This window comes from Fundulus heteroclitus, chromosome 19, assembly GCF_011125445.2.
Source record: "Fundulus heteroclitus isolate FHET01 chromosome 19, MU-UCD_Fhet_4.1, whole genome shotgun sequence".
NCBI lineage: Eukaryota > Metazoa > Chordata > Actinopteri > Cyprinodontiformes > Fundulidae > Fundulus > Fundulus heteroclitus.
This window is the reverse complement of record NC_046379.1, coordinates 5,614,844-5,630,194: the sequence shown is the minus strand read 5'-3', so window position 1 is coordinate 5,630,194 and position 15,351 is coordinate 5,614,844. Positions and strand designations below refer to the sequence as shown.

The following is a 15,351-nucleotide window of genomic DNA, read 5'->3' as shown; positions in this document are numbered from 1 at the left end:
TCTGTTTTAATACCCAGCATCATGCAGAGGAGTCCAGAGACCTTCTTATGTCAGTTCTGTACACAGCGGCCTTTCTACTTAGAAGCCAGGCCCCGAAGCCTTTCACTTTGCCTGCTTTTATAGAAAAATCTGAGACAAAATCTTCCCCCCTTGGCTACAAACGGCTCTCTTTCTCCTGCTAAAGCCGTTGAAGTCTCCACGGCTTGGGACGGTCTGTGCATATATCTGAATAATGTCTGGCTGGAGCTACTGTGTAGGCCTGGAAAGCTAAAAATGACACATCTGAGAAACAAACCTTTTAGGAATATGGGCGTGAGGAGGTCCCGACGTACCAGACGTATCGCTGCAGCCCTACTTATTAAAGATTAAGGGTTAAGATTCCTGTCAGGACGCTCACAGGCGGGTTTTGTGGACTAGGAACGGCAAAATATATGAAAGCAAGCCCCGGTCAGTATGAATTATTACCTGATGTTCCATGCAGCCAGGAAAAAAAAAAAATCAAAAGAGCTTTAAAGTGAAAGAATGTGAGGAAAGAAACGGTTGCCAGATCTGAACCCATCACTTTTTACCACCTTGGTGTTCCTCAGTACTGGGAACCAGATCATGCCTCTTTACAGATATAACCACAGTAATGCTGCGTCCAATATTAATATCTCGCACATAGGGCTGAGCGATTTTGGAAAATAATCTAATTGCGATTTTTTTTTTTCTTTCTTAATATTGTGATTTAATGCAGTTTTTTCCCAGTTTAATTTATCATGTCTTTTTAAACATATACAAACAACAAATCATTTTGTTTCCTCGCTGTGCAGATTAGTTGCTAAAAGACCCACAGCATCTAAACTCAGAGCAGAAATGATTGCGTTCTGCCTACAATATGTTTCAACCAAAATTGCAATTTTGACTTTTCTCTGCGTTAACCACAAGCAACAAAAATGGCGTCTAAATAAAGTGTTTGTAAACAAGGACTATTCAAAACAAGAACTTTTAATGTTTCTATTAATCAGAATATTATTCAAGAGAACAGCTTTTAGTTGATTTGGACATCAATCCTTGTTGAACATAAAGTGCAACCAACAAGCAAGTCTATGTATTAAACTGATTAACCAGTACTTAATGCTATGTATGATTATATAAACTCTAAAACAAGTAATAAAATTAGATTATCTCACTGCTACAACTATCTTTCCTTCCATGTGGAGGCAAACTCACTTTAAACATTTTACCAACACCTAAAGGACTTGTATAATTCCCTAATTGTTACATAACCAAAAATTGCAGACTCTGCGATTTGTTTAAATCGCAAATATATTGAAAATGCGATTAATTGTCCAGCCCTACTTGCACATATATTTTTCTTGGTATGTACGATTCAGGCTGCTGGAAGGAGTCTGGCACCATCAGATGGTAAAGGTCACAGGGAATGTTGGAACCACCAGCAATAAGAAAATATGACTTTATTGCCACAGATATTCTCTCATTGACCAAAAGTTTTTAAATATCAGAAGGTAGTAAAGTTGGCAACAAAACACTGCAAATCCAATTTCTCACACTTGCTCGTAAATGACTATTAACGTGGACGAAGGCAAAGCTACACTCCTCAGATGAATATGCAACATGAATTTTAATCCTGTCTGTTGGATTAACTTTTTATGACTTTATGTCTGTACGCTACCAGCACCAAGGTTGAACTCCTTGTTTCTGCCCACAGTCTAGGCCAAGAAAGCAGATTGTGATTCACGCTGAGCCGTTTGGAGTCGCTGGTGGCCGTATTTCAGCTGGTTTGTGTTTTAAGGCGTTCAGCCTGGATCATGTTTCTGCTGGTCATACAGATGAATACGAGCTCAGGATGTGAACCGCGTGTCAAGCACACTGATTCAGTGCGGACCCTGGTTTCTTTTGAACTGGAGGATTTCGTCTGTTGCTCCAGGAAAGCAAAATGTCTGAAGCAGCGCTTTTGAGAATCCTGGAAGGAAGTGATGAAATCCTCGTTCTCCTGTGCAGAGTTCAGTCCTGCTGCATCCCAGCCTTTAGTCTTCCTGCTTTGGCCCGCTCAGGGTTTTGTAACCGAGTTCAAATGGTGCCAGGTTACATCTAGTTAGGTTCTTACACATACGGGGGAAAAACAGAGGCAGTTAGAACTGGTAAAATAAGTTTAAGTTTTTAAATCCTGACCACAGCTGTTACTGAAGCTGTTTGGAGTCTGCTTCTGAAAATCAGTCTTGGTGTTTAAATTAGGAATCTTCTGAGCTGCATTATTTCTTTAGTTAGCCTGGGAGATGGTGATTTACCGATGTTATTGTAGTTCAGTAAAGTGTACAATGTCACCCATTGACAGACTCATTTGTTCAGTCCGTTTTAAACAGAGAGAAGTAAAACACTGACCTAACTACAGAGTAATGCTAAGGTTGCTAATATAGATCTAGTGACGATGGATTTGTAAAGCGCTGTCCTGCTGACAAAGAAACTGTCCATTTCTGAGTTCTCTTTAAGAAAATGCCATCAGTATACTTTATTTTACTATCTGGATAACATTAAAAGTGCCTATCCACATTATATGACTTATTTATTAATATGTCAGTAGTTCACTATGTTTGCATACCAAGTTTTCATGAAAGATTATCCCATTCATCTGGCGTATTAGTTGTTAATTTATTTGGTGTTTTATGCTATTTTTTCTGCTCAGTTTGTGAGTAAATAAAGCCTTTTGTGTTTATTTACGATATTAGCGGAAGTACTCAGCAGGGGATAAAACAAGGAAGCGGCTAACAGCTGTTAGCATCTCTTAGCAAAACAATGAAGAATGTTCCAAGATCCAGTGGGAGAAGAAAAAAAACACAAAACAATATGATTCCAAGCAGGAAAAAGCCTGGAATGTCTCTGGGAATCCAGTCTGAACGTTGGTGTTCACTGAATCAGACGCTAAACCTGCGGAAGCTCAGATGTGACGCAGAGGTGACTGACGTCAGTAAATGTTCTGATATGAGGCTCTGTAGATCGGTTTATTTAATAAATAACGGTTGGTCCGCTTTACTGCGAGGCATCGCAGAGGGTCAGGCTGGGTCCGGCAATATTAACAATTGATTTATTAATTAAGCAAATCAGCATTATAATAGTTCTGCGATACTGTCGCTATACTGTCACCACGTCTGTTTATATCTGCTATTCACGCCCGGTGCTGAGGTTATTTTTATCCCCAAAAAGGACCATCAAAACATTACCAGGATGGAGGCTTGGTGTATATAACTTTATTTTATCATTATCCAACAGTTTCTGGTCCTTTTTATAAGCATATTTGTGAGCTATATGCATTTAAGTCTGAATAATGACAGTTTTCTCTTAAGAGAAAACTATGTGTTCATAAAATCAGCCTAAAGCTGCATAGCTGCTTCCTGTCAGTTATTGGATGAAGCTTTACAAGATACATTACTGCTCTCTACCTTTCTGGCACATCTGAAAATGGAGATGACAAGATAAAAGTCTTTTCCCAACAAGATCCATGAATAAAACATTTTTTGAGAGAAAGCAGCTGATATCCTGTTATTTATCGGGTTTCTAAAGCCGCCGTAACGAGCTTTTTCTGCCATGATTGATCATTAATTTAAAGCGAAGAGCAGTTGGTGTTACACAGCTCTGCTGGTTAACAGGATTTCATATTTTAAAACAGAAAAAAAAAGGATTCTAGGTGACGTGTTAAAAGAAGAGGTCTTTGTGTGTCGCTGTAGAGTTAGAGCATCCTGGACTCTTCAGAATGATAAAAATGCTCTCAGTCGGCAGCGTGTTTCCAAACTAAAAATACTTGTTTTTAATTTTAAGAATGAAGGACAAACTGTGAGCCTAACTATGCTGCGAGGACGGCCGAGTCATTGAAGGAACAGGAATAGTTTATGTATGAATATCAAAGGGCTGCGCGGCTGCTTCTACATCAAAGATCGGGAACTAAGAGATTAAACCATAAAGAAACTTATTTTTTTTTCCCACCTCGCAAACAGAGCGAGCGAGAGGAAAGAGGAGCTGCGAATTGTTGATAAAACCTAGAAATGCAGACACTTTGTGCTCCAGTCTCTCCAGATATGCGCCGTGCACGGTTCTGCTTTAAGAGTAAAAACCCCCTCTGCCACACGCTCGGCCTGTCAGACCCCTGAACGGCTGAGGTGGAGTGTCATCGTGGATGAAGTTGTCTGCGCCGTGAATAAAGGCCAGGAATGCATTTAAACACCCAAATCCCATCCCCTTTGCAGAGGCTAACCGGGCTTTGTGATAGCTAAAGTGCTCAGCTTTAAAGTGGAAAAGCGTGTTTCTCCCGGGAGTCTTGTTTTACTCTGCACCGGCACATTTAGCTGCATATATGATCGCTGGAGCTCCTTTCACAGGGAATCTCGTTACTTCTATCTTTGGGAGAGCCTCTCTGTCCCCCCGGCTGAAACTACGTTTTTCTGATCTTAAATCGGCCCGGACTATCTGCGGAGTTTGAAAACATTTTAACATCCTGGTTTTAAAGATTAATTGCCGTCGGACTCGCTCCGTTTCAGGTGCCAGATTTTATCAGCCTAATGCCCGGCATCACGAGGCGCCCCAAAGCAGCTTTTCTCTTTGCAAAGCTGACGACATCGATTACTCGGCCATTACACCTCTTTGCTCCTTTCCCCCTCCTCTCCGCGTGGACGGAGGTGCGCTGCCTGGTCGGAGGACGGCGGGCTCTGAGGACACGGCGGATACGGAGCGCGTCTATTTCGGGCCTCTTAACGGACCTGTTCCCATTCTTCTACGGAGCGACTCTCATTGTGTGGCGCTCACCTGTCTTTAACCTGATTGCAGCACGTCCTTCTGGACCAGCCCGTTGGTTTTAATATAACCCGGAGTTTTTCCAGGTTGTGAATAAAGTTTTCCCCTAAAATATCTCTTTAAGGCCAAGACACCAGAAGATGAGGATAAATCATTTCTCTTCCTGACAAAGGGCAGAGAGGTACGCAGGCGCTGTCTGTAACATTTTCACTTCAGCGTTTGACAACCAGGGGAAGTGAGTGAAACAGAAAGGGAGATGGATAAAGTGAGACAAGTGAAGTGGGTTTTAGTTTTGGTTACACTTTATTTGAAGGGGTATACAGAAGACTGACATTACACTGTCATAAACATGACATAATACCTGTTATGAACATAAATGACTCTTTATGAATGTTTAGGACTGTTGTCATTAATTGTCATTCGGTAAATTATGACACTATTAAAGCAAAGTTGACATGTCTTTGTTATGACAACTTGACATTAAAAGAGACAAGGTTAAGTTTAGGGCTTGAGTTGGGATTAGGTTAAACTTAAGGCTTGATTTGGGGTTTTGTTAAGTTAAGGGCTTGTCATTACAAAGACATTTTAAACAATCTCAACTTTGCTTTAAAAGTGTCATAATTTACTGAAAGACAATTAATGACAACAGTCCTAAACATTTATAAAGACTCATTTATGTTCATAACAGGTGTTATGTCATGTTTATGACAGTGTAATGTCAGTCTTATGTACACCCCTTCAAATAAAGTGTTACCTTAGTTTTACATCTGGTCATGTGGCGACCCAATCCACCTCCAACAACGCTAAAGGTTAATTCAATTCAATTCAATTTTATTTATATAGCGCCAATTCATGAAGCATGTCATCTCGAGGCACTCTACAAAGTCAAAATCAGTCATATTATACAGATTGGTAAATAATTTCCTATATAAGGGAACCAGTTGATTGCTTCAAAGTCCTGACAAGCAGTATTCACTCCTGGAGAAGCGTAGAGCTACAGAGAGAGTCGTCTGCATTGTCCATGGCTTTGCAGCAATCCCTCATACGTATAATGTCCTGTCCTCTGTTTATTGTATTTTCTCTTTGGCCTCTGGGTCCCGTTGACACAAAAATGCTTCTTTAAAAATCGCCATGGAAAAAAATCTTGTCATATATGGTGAGAACCAGATAATCTTTAGTTTTCTGCATTTGTTTACCCCTTTAAATACAAGTATTGGCAGTTTATGGTCTTTTTGTTTTAGAAAAACAAATTAGTAAATCGATTTATTTATTTTGCTGTATGGAAGTTGTTGGATTTACGGCGCATAAAAATAGCTTCACTATGGAGAAAACAATGTTAACATGAAATGAGCAAAGTTCAGACCAGAAGAGTGAATGAAATAAAGAAAGGCTTCAAGAAAAGGGGATTAAGGGGGTTGATAATATTTATTTCACTTTAAAACGCCCAAGATGGTCATATTTAATCCCATCTGCATCGACACACAGGAAAAAGGAAAGTGTCCAATAAGGAGCCAGAAGGGTTGGAGATGTTCCTTCCTGGTGTTGCCAGTGCTAAGGGAACGGTCATTTTAATCTTCTCACCACTCGCCGGCATTTATTTTAGATCATCTTCTGTTTTGAGCACCGGTAAAATCGAGCAACCAAAGGTTTCAAGGTGCTGACCACCAGTTCTGGCAGAACCCACATCTGAAGTCCCCTGATCTGTTCGGTCCGGACTCCCTCCTGGGCAACGTGACGAATGGAAAGGCATCCACCACAGGGCTGGACGATATATATAAAAAAAAAAGATAAAATGGAAATCATATTAATCGATATCGATAATTATCAACAAATTAAAAAATATATATATTTTAAGTGCAGCCCTTGCCGTTTTATGCTGTTGCTTAGTAGATGCAGAACACAAAGAAACACTCAATTCAAACTCAACCCTTTATTCAACCAACTTTTTACAAGTTTTTAAAAAAGAAAAAAGAACCTCAACTCTTTGAAGGAGGCGGAGCTTGGTAAGGGTACTGCGTTGTGATTGGTTGGGAGGATGTACATGGCTACATGGCTAGGAATGGAAAAGGAAGGAAAACTTTTATTGTATTTAACTTTTTATTGACCCTTTTTTCCATCATCGTTATACGTCTGTCGATCGATATATATCTTTATTAAATTATCGTCCGTCCCTAATGCACCAAACCACGGCGGTCCTGATGTGTTCTACCTGCTGAAACTGGCCCGCAGCTCCATGGAGATGGTTTTCACCATTTACTGCTAAAGTTGAGGAAAAGTTCTCCCCCGGTAGTCCAGTTTATTCCCCCCCGTCTCTTGTTTATTGCGTCCTCCTTAAACACCTCCCGTGGCGCGCACTTAAAACCCACGTCTCCACACTTATGAGGCTTTCTGCCGGGGTGGACAGATGGATAAATGATTTTTGTCGGCCGTGTAAGGCAGGGGGTAATTTTTGGGTGAATGCCGCGCTTCAGAAAAAGAGTTGCAGCACTAAAATTAGAGGTTGTCAAATGCCGCGCGTCTCCGCTGATGGCCCAGCTCAGCCCCCTTATGTTAATGTGGCCTTTCAGCGAGAGGAAATAACAATTTGGAGGAGGTGGGATTGCTACTGGTGCTTGTTGGGTTGCATTGTCGAATAGGAATGAGTTGTTGTTGTTTTTTTTTCTGGCCTTTTATCCAGGGGACAAATCATTTTAGACGCAGACGGCCAGCAGTGTTTTTCTCTTTGCTAATTTTGCTTTCAGCAGGAGGTGACGGTCTAAGCTGCACAGCGTTAGCTCATCCTGTCATTGCTTACTCCTCCAACGACGCAGCAGAATACGCACAGAGCTTCAGCCTGTCTATAAATGTTCACTCCACGAGACCAAACATGTAATTCTCAATATAATGTAATTCTGTAGAGATTATTAGCAATTACAGGGATACAGTGAGGACATGAAGCGGCCGGCTGGTTGCGTAGAAGGCATCTGATCTCATTTCTGGGTTGGGTACCAGGAGGAGGAAGTCATCGCATGGAAAGACGGCGCTAAGGTCGTAAGAGAGTCGCGTAAACAAGGCCAGGAGATGGCTTTAGCTGCTGTTTCACAGTTCCTTTTGTTTGTCTAACCGGCTTATTCCACAGTAGAACCAATTGGATCTCACCATTTTAACGTGGATGCCTGTGCAGTTTGTAAAAGTATGGCAAATAATTTTAATTCCCATTTTCCCTTTTTAATTGCCTGAATGTTATCCGGAAAAGTAAGGATCTGCGATCTCAAAGGAACCCCGGTGAACGTAAAGCACAGAATGTGTTGCAGAACGATACTAGAACCTTCTGCAAGTCCAACGCGGGGGAAACTAGAGTTAGCCGCGGGTTAATTTGGCAGCTCCGACATAGGGCTGGGCGATAAATCGATTTAATCGATTAACTCGAATTTACAATCCTTTAAGATTTCATTTTTGGAAAATCTGGATTTTTATTTTGCCAATACACTCATTGGGTTTCCATGAAGAGAACAGCATGTGATGCTGAATATATGTTTAGGCAAATATATTGTCAAAATATTGTTAAGTAGAAACTTTTTTTTTTACCATAATACGAGGTACTTCATTTACTTATTTACTTTTTGTTTTATTTAGTTTGAAGTTCACAAGTGCAGTGAAGCCTGTTCTTATCTCAATGTGTAATACCACTAGCAGCAAATGTTTTGTTATATTTTCATTGTTTATAATGGCACGGCTGCCATCTTGTTTTACAAGCATGTTTCACAGCTTGTTTTTAGTTGCACTTTGAATTCAGGTCAACTCCCTGACGAAATGCTTGACATAAAAGCAAGGTGTTAAAATAATTTCTTTAATTTTTTTTTATGAAACAAAAAGGAGAAAAAAAATCTATTAATCGGATTTGGTATGATAAAATCGGAGCCCTACTCCGACAGGGGAACGGCTTCAGGACGTGGGGAATGGTGCCCGCTACCTGCCGGGTCCGCGGTTCCACCTCGTGGTTCTGTGAGCCTCCTGAGACGTAGCATTTAGCTCCAGCCTTAGCTCACTCCAACGTGTCTCTGCTGATCTCTGCCCAGTGATCCGACTCCTCTGGCTCTCTCGGCTCCGACTCCTTTTGTCTTCTGGTGTCACAGCTGCAGCCGTCAATCTTCGGGGACATTTCCACACATGTGGACGTCTCTTCCTCTGACTCAGCTCTCTTCTTCTCTTGCGGGAGGTCGTTAGGCTCACAACAAGCTGAAAATGAGGTTTAGACACGAGCGTGTGTGTGATGAACAGTTCGAGGCCTCTGCTGGCGTGGTTCGGTCAGAAAGCGTTCATTAGTTGGATCAGAACTGAAGGCAGGATATTCTGAAGTTGATTCTTCATCTGGTCTCATTTTTTTTGCGGCTTCCTCAGACAGCAGGGGAACGCCAGCGGTCTTTAACCCTTAGCTTTAACTCCGTCTATAGCAGAGATGCTCGGTAATATCCAGTTGGAATCACTATGTGCAACACCACAATCAGAAAGAACTGCCGGGGTCCAGTATCTGATATGCCATTATGTTTCAAGTGCCATTAGTTCATTATCTGCCAGCAAATAAGTCGTTTGAGCTGCCGGCCCTGACTCCGTTCAACAGGAATGTTTCTACTGCTGCCATCAGAAGGTTTTAGTAGCAGAAGGTCAAATACTGAGAAATCAGACCTTTGTTTCCTACTAAAAAACTACGCTAGTTTTGCTCTATAAACGTCATCCACATTTGTTCTTTTGATGCACTTTAAGTTCAATAAAAAGCGATGAAGGTTGACGGGAAAGAAATTATCTCAAAGAATCTGCAGCACTTGCTTTTTTTGCTTTAGTCCTTATAAAAATAAAAATAAAAATTCTTTTAAATCGGCACATCCGACCTCAGAAAGCAGGAAATTGCAATTAGTCGTGTAACATCTGATTGACTCTAATGAAATGAAAGAGGGAAGATTAGGCGAAATGTCAGTTAATCGCTGCCAGTATCGTCATGCTTGTATTCAACAATACGGGAACTGTGAATTTTTTTACTAATGTTGTGTAGACCTTTAAAAAAACCTAATATAACCATTCTGTGTTAAAATTCTTGGGCTCTGTTGGGAATTGTTAACCCTCTGCTGTAAAACTGCAGAGCATTTACATTAGTTTCTCAGAGGCTTATTTAATAATCAAGATGACAATACTGTTTTTTTTTTTTTTTTTTTGCACCGTGCACCACATTAAATATTCTTCCTAAGTGTGTAATATCACTCCGCACTGCAAAAAGGGAACTAAAAGTAAGTGAAACTTTCTTGAAATGAATGTAATTTTTCCTGGATTTGAACAGACACGTTTAAATAATCTGGCAGTCGAATAAAAATATTTTGCACTTAAAATAGGAACAACTCATCTCCATCATCTTAGTATATCTTATCTTATTTGAGGGGTAAAAATACTTATTCCACTGGCAAATAGTCTTATATAAATGCCCAAATCAAGGAAGAAATACACTAATTTCAATAAACTTATACTTACTTTTAGTTCCCTTTTTGTAGTGAAAGCTATCCGTCTCTGTCTGGAGGACAGAGTTGCTGGACTACACTGCCCTGTTTCTAACATAAGGCCAAAATAAACTTAACTTTTATATTGAATTAACTTACCAGGTTTATTGTTGCTAGCGCGTACTCCAGGCTGCCTTACATGAATGCACTTCTAGTTTAGACATTACAGTCAGGCAGTCTGGTAGACAGCTCAGGGGTCCTATCAGGTAGAGACGCAGTGTACCATAATGCTCCTAATATCCATTGAGCGGAGCAACTATGTTGCTAACCAAAGTCAAACTTACACATTTTAACAGATTTTTGAGTATATTATACCACATAAAATCAGCCAGTAAGCACAACGGTGATCAGATATAAGGCGCACCATCAATTTTTGAGAAGATTTACGGACTTTAAGTGCGTCTTATAGTCCGAAAAATTTATTTGCTGTAAATAAAACCAGAGGTGTGTGTGTGATGTCCCTGTTGGTAATCTTCTGCTGCTTTCACTGTGTTTCAGAGATCAACAGAGTGCGTAAGGATATGTACAGCGACACAGTGAATGGCCTTGTGGACAGACACCCGCTGGAGCTGCCCGAACCCATCGGACCCATCGTTCACCTGCAGGAGAAACTGTTTGTGCCTGTCAAAGAGTACCCAGACGTAAGTAGACCCGTCCTGACACCCTGTTTCAGGTGTTCCCACAGTATGAGTAGAATAAAGCAGAATAGATATAGCCTCTATTGCCCACAAAGGTAGAAAAGTGGCAGTAACTTTGCATTTATCAACAATAGTATAGTTGGATTAAAGGAAAAGTGCATCTGGTTGGATAAGAAAGGTTTTTGTGCATCATGTATATTAGTATCTCAAAAACAGCAGACTATGTGCAAGAATGGGAAGGCTGCAGAAAACATGAGTGTCTCCTCATGCTGCACTGGGTACGACCACACATATTTCCAAACATCCCAGTGTGCCTTTCTTGTGAGGAATACGGCGAGCCTTCTTCGTTCAGGCAGCTGATTGGTAGAGCTCAGCACCCGTGGGCGCTCCAACCGTCTCAACAACCTCTCATTAAAGAGCCGTAGAAACGGCACAATGCGTTTTTTCCCCCTGTAGCTTTAAAACCATAACCAGTGTCCGAAATTAACTTCCTGATTCTGCTACATATCTCTGCATAATCGTGCTACGTAATTAGCCTGAGCTAAACGCTAGTTTTTAGCAAATGGAGTTGCTGTCGTTCTCGCGTCACACGTTCAAGTGTTTGTCTACGTAGCTGAAACATAAAGAAGCATCCATACGTCTTCTTTGGTGCAAACATTTACTCGGCGTGTGGCGGCTAGCCACTCGGCAAACGGAAAATTTACTCTCATTTGGCGTCTGGCGAGTGTTAATCTCAGACCCTGACCGTAACCAGCATCTGGAGTAGCTGCAAAACGAATCGTATCACAATTTTTTGGTGCAACGTCACAATCTCAGAAGACTGCATGGACCTAAGATTTAGTAGAATAGTGTATTTTGATTCTTATGCATTAAATGTTTGCATCTCAGTGACATATTTGGTCAGTTAGACTCCATCCAGGTGCCTGTTCGATATGATCAACATGGCAATATGTTAAGCAGTTAATAAAGCTAAATAAACAATAATAGTAACGCCCCAGACTGGACGGGGTGGAGTCACGTGAAACAGACCGTACATGTAGCGCAGTGTCTTAAAGGGACAGGAACGTAGCTTTCCTTTACCTATAAAAACAACTTTTTATTTTATTTTTTTTAAATACAGAAAATACCGACATGGGCAAAATGACGTCTGTTTATGGCCTTAATATTAAAACATCTTTTATATATTTAATGGCTGAGATGCTGAAGCTGATGGAGAGTGGTCTGGACTTAAGTTAAATGCTTCTTTCTTTATTATTACATTACATTTACCGTACACAACGATAGTATTGTAACTACACAATCTCTTTATTGTGCAGTCTTAACCTCTGTGTGTTGACAGTCAGACATTTTTCTTTTGGTCTTTAGAACATAGTTTTGTCCTGTGGAGCCATTTTTGTTCCTCGATGTTTGTAAGAATAGCGTAGATGTAGACGCTGAGGATACGCTGAGGTTAGCGTTCTTTCATTTTATGATTTTTTTCCTTTAGTTTTTACATTTTTCAGCGAACACTTGAAGAACCTGTAACTGAAGTGAATGTTTTCTTTACGTCTGCATCTGCTTTTGGGGATGCGTCCACGTATACCTGTCCCACAGGTGTTTCAGAAAACCCACAAGGGATTGGTTAAATGTGGCAATAAATGCCTCCTCTGATGTTAACTAACCTGCCCCACCCCACACAGAAACCCACATGCATTGTGGGAAATGCAGCATCCTTATGTGACCCTTCTGCTCCCCCTGCATGCTGTGCGTTTGTGCAGAACTGTGAGCCGGAGACTCTGTGTCGTGTTTACGAGCCGTCAAGAAAGCTACTAAACTAATTAGGCTTCCCCACGGCGGCCATGATGACTTCAGGAGATTCAGGCGTACTTGTAGGAGCCTAAAAATGACAGAGCAAAGCATATTCCTGTTTTAGCACGCCTGCATCTATAAATACCCAGCCACCACGTGGGATCATTAAGTAGAGACGGAAAACTGCAAATGCCAGGAAGCAGCAGCAAAATAAATTCTACTTCCTGTGAAACTAGGTTTGTGTGGCCAGAAAGAAATAAACTATTATTAAGGGGCATATTTATGCTAGCTGAGCTGCACAATATATAGTAATCCCAGTATCAGTGTGTGCAGTATCGCTATACTGGACTCACATATTCTAAGTATAGTGAAGTTTGGTTTCTCTCTGTGTTAGTTTTCCACGCCTGACAGATGATACTAAAGGTCACATGGAGACTCTCAAGTGTGTTCATGACTGATGAGAAACAGAGGAGCGTGCAAAATGTGCATTTATATCGTAATATTTAACAATATCACCAGATCAGATTCTGATTGAGAACGATACAATGCAACGATAAACCGATTGTTGAACTCAGGACACCCCCCACGCCTCCCTCCCACGATCAAACAACCAATAAATATCTTAAATTAGACAGAAAATACAACTATTTAGTTTCTGAAATGAGAAATGGCTCCAAAGAGAGCGGTTGTGGATCTTTGCACGTACTTATTGGCTTAGATCTCCTCGTCTGTGACAAAAACTGAACCCTCCTTGGCGATCTGCTCTCCCCCTGCTGCTACTTCCCCGCGCAGATCATTTATATTTAGATCCGTTCGCCGCTCTCATCTGCAGCGTCCCACCTTCCCCAAAACTGGGTCACAGATCAACTTAAAGATAATCGAGTTCTGATGCTCTAATTGTCCGCGCCTGCATCTCCGTGCATTGACGAATCGATTTTACCCTCCGCTCCTAAACATCACGTCTTTGTCACAGAGCAGCCGCAGTGCGCTCCTCTTCCTCCTCTTCCTCCTCCGCCGGGCGGCCGGATGAACTCTGGCTGCCTCTGATCCCCGTAATACAGACTTTAGTGTCTGAGCTGCTGTAGTGAGACAAATTTGTCTTAATTGCAACCAATATCGCCTCCGTAATGCGTATTTAACAGAAACAACTGTATTTGCACGTTTTGCAGCCCTTAACTCGTAAAAACCAAAGTCTAACAGTAGCCGGAGGAAACGTTAGACGGTTTTAGGTGTCTTCCTCAGGAGCTGAGCTCGTCATGCTCTGTGATCTAAGACGTCTGAACAAAGTGAATCACGACGTCTTTGTATCCAGTTCGTATTTTTAGGGGGGGGGATAAAGAGCGTAGCTAATTAGATGCAAGGTAAGGGAGAGGATGATGCAGACTGGGAGAGGGAAAATAAATGAATAATGAGGGAAGGGAAACATGTCACTTTGTGTCTGCTGCTGAAGGAGGAGGAACCCTGCAGAGGACTCACACTCTCTCAAGCTGATTTTCCCCAAATCACGTATTTCTTAAAAATATGCAGAGGTACACGTGCTGCTGGCTGTTGTCCAGGTAGTCGTATGAAAGCAGGTAGCAACGCTCTGGGATTTGGCATCAGCTCTGCTATAGAGGATCCGCCTGCATCCATGCTCCCCCCCCCCTTCCCTCGTCTTTTTTGGAGAACTTGCAAATCTACATGTCGTCTGCTCACTTTTCCCCCCAGCTGCGTAAAACACAAGTCGTGCGTGGACGTGCCATCCCTTTAGGCTGGAGTCCCACCACTGAGCTATATAATACACTGGAGTGCTGATTTTGCCGAAAAACTGAAGTCACTAGCCGCCATCTTGCTACTCCCTATTCTCACAGAATCCCATAGGATTTGGTTGCAACAACAAGCAGTTTTCTGGCTGTGTGAAAACGTTTCACAGGTAATTCTACAGTCAGTGGATGTACTAACACTATCAACTACTAGGAAATTAGGTGCTGAAATATTTTTAATATTCATATTAAATATATATATATATATATATATATATATATGTATGTATGTATGTATGTATGTGTATGTATGTATGTATGTATGTATGTATGTATGTATATGTATGTATGTATATGTGTATATGTATATATGTATGTATATATGTATGTATATATGTATATATATATGTATATATGTATATGTATGCATGTATATGTATATATATATATGTATATGTATATGTATATATATGTATATGTATATATGTATATGTATATATATATACATATGTATATATATGTGTATATATATATGTGTATATATATGTATATATATATATATATATATATATATATATATATATATATATATATATATATATATATATATATATATATATATATATGTGTGTGTGTAAATGTATAAAATGCAAAATATTTCAGCACATGACTTTCTCAGTACTTGATATTTTTAGAACATAACATAAAAGTATATGGCATCTGACATTTTAAAAGTCTTAAGCCCACCATAAACATGAGAAAATCCTCGTTATTCGATGCTGTAGCGCACATATTCCCTAGTTACTGAGGGGAAATAGGGAGTACCAATATGGCGGCTGGTGGCTTCAAAGCGACTCGTTCAAACAGACGGTG

General features: G+C 40.7%; 1 protein-coding gene across 5 annotated transcripts in view; it reads left to right on the top strand.

The window, feature by feature from the left end:
• Positions 1–15,351, top strand: part of qkia (QKI, KH domain containing, RNA binding a) — a 108,402-nt gene that overhangs the window by 30,675 nt on the left and 62,376 nt on the right. For all 5 annotated transcript variants that reach the window (XM_012864521.3, XM_012864524.3, XM_012864523.3 and 2 more), the window contains exon 2: positions 10,809–10,951. In XM_012864521.3, coding sequence (XP_012719975.3) covers positions 10,809–10,951 — 143 coding nt within the window. The remainder of the gene's footprint in view (positions 1–10,808; positions 10,952–15,351) is intronic.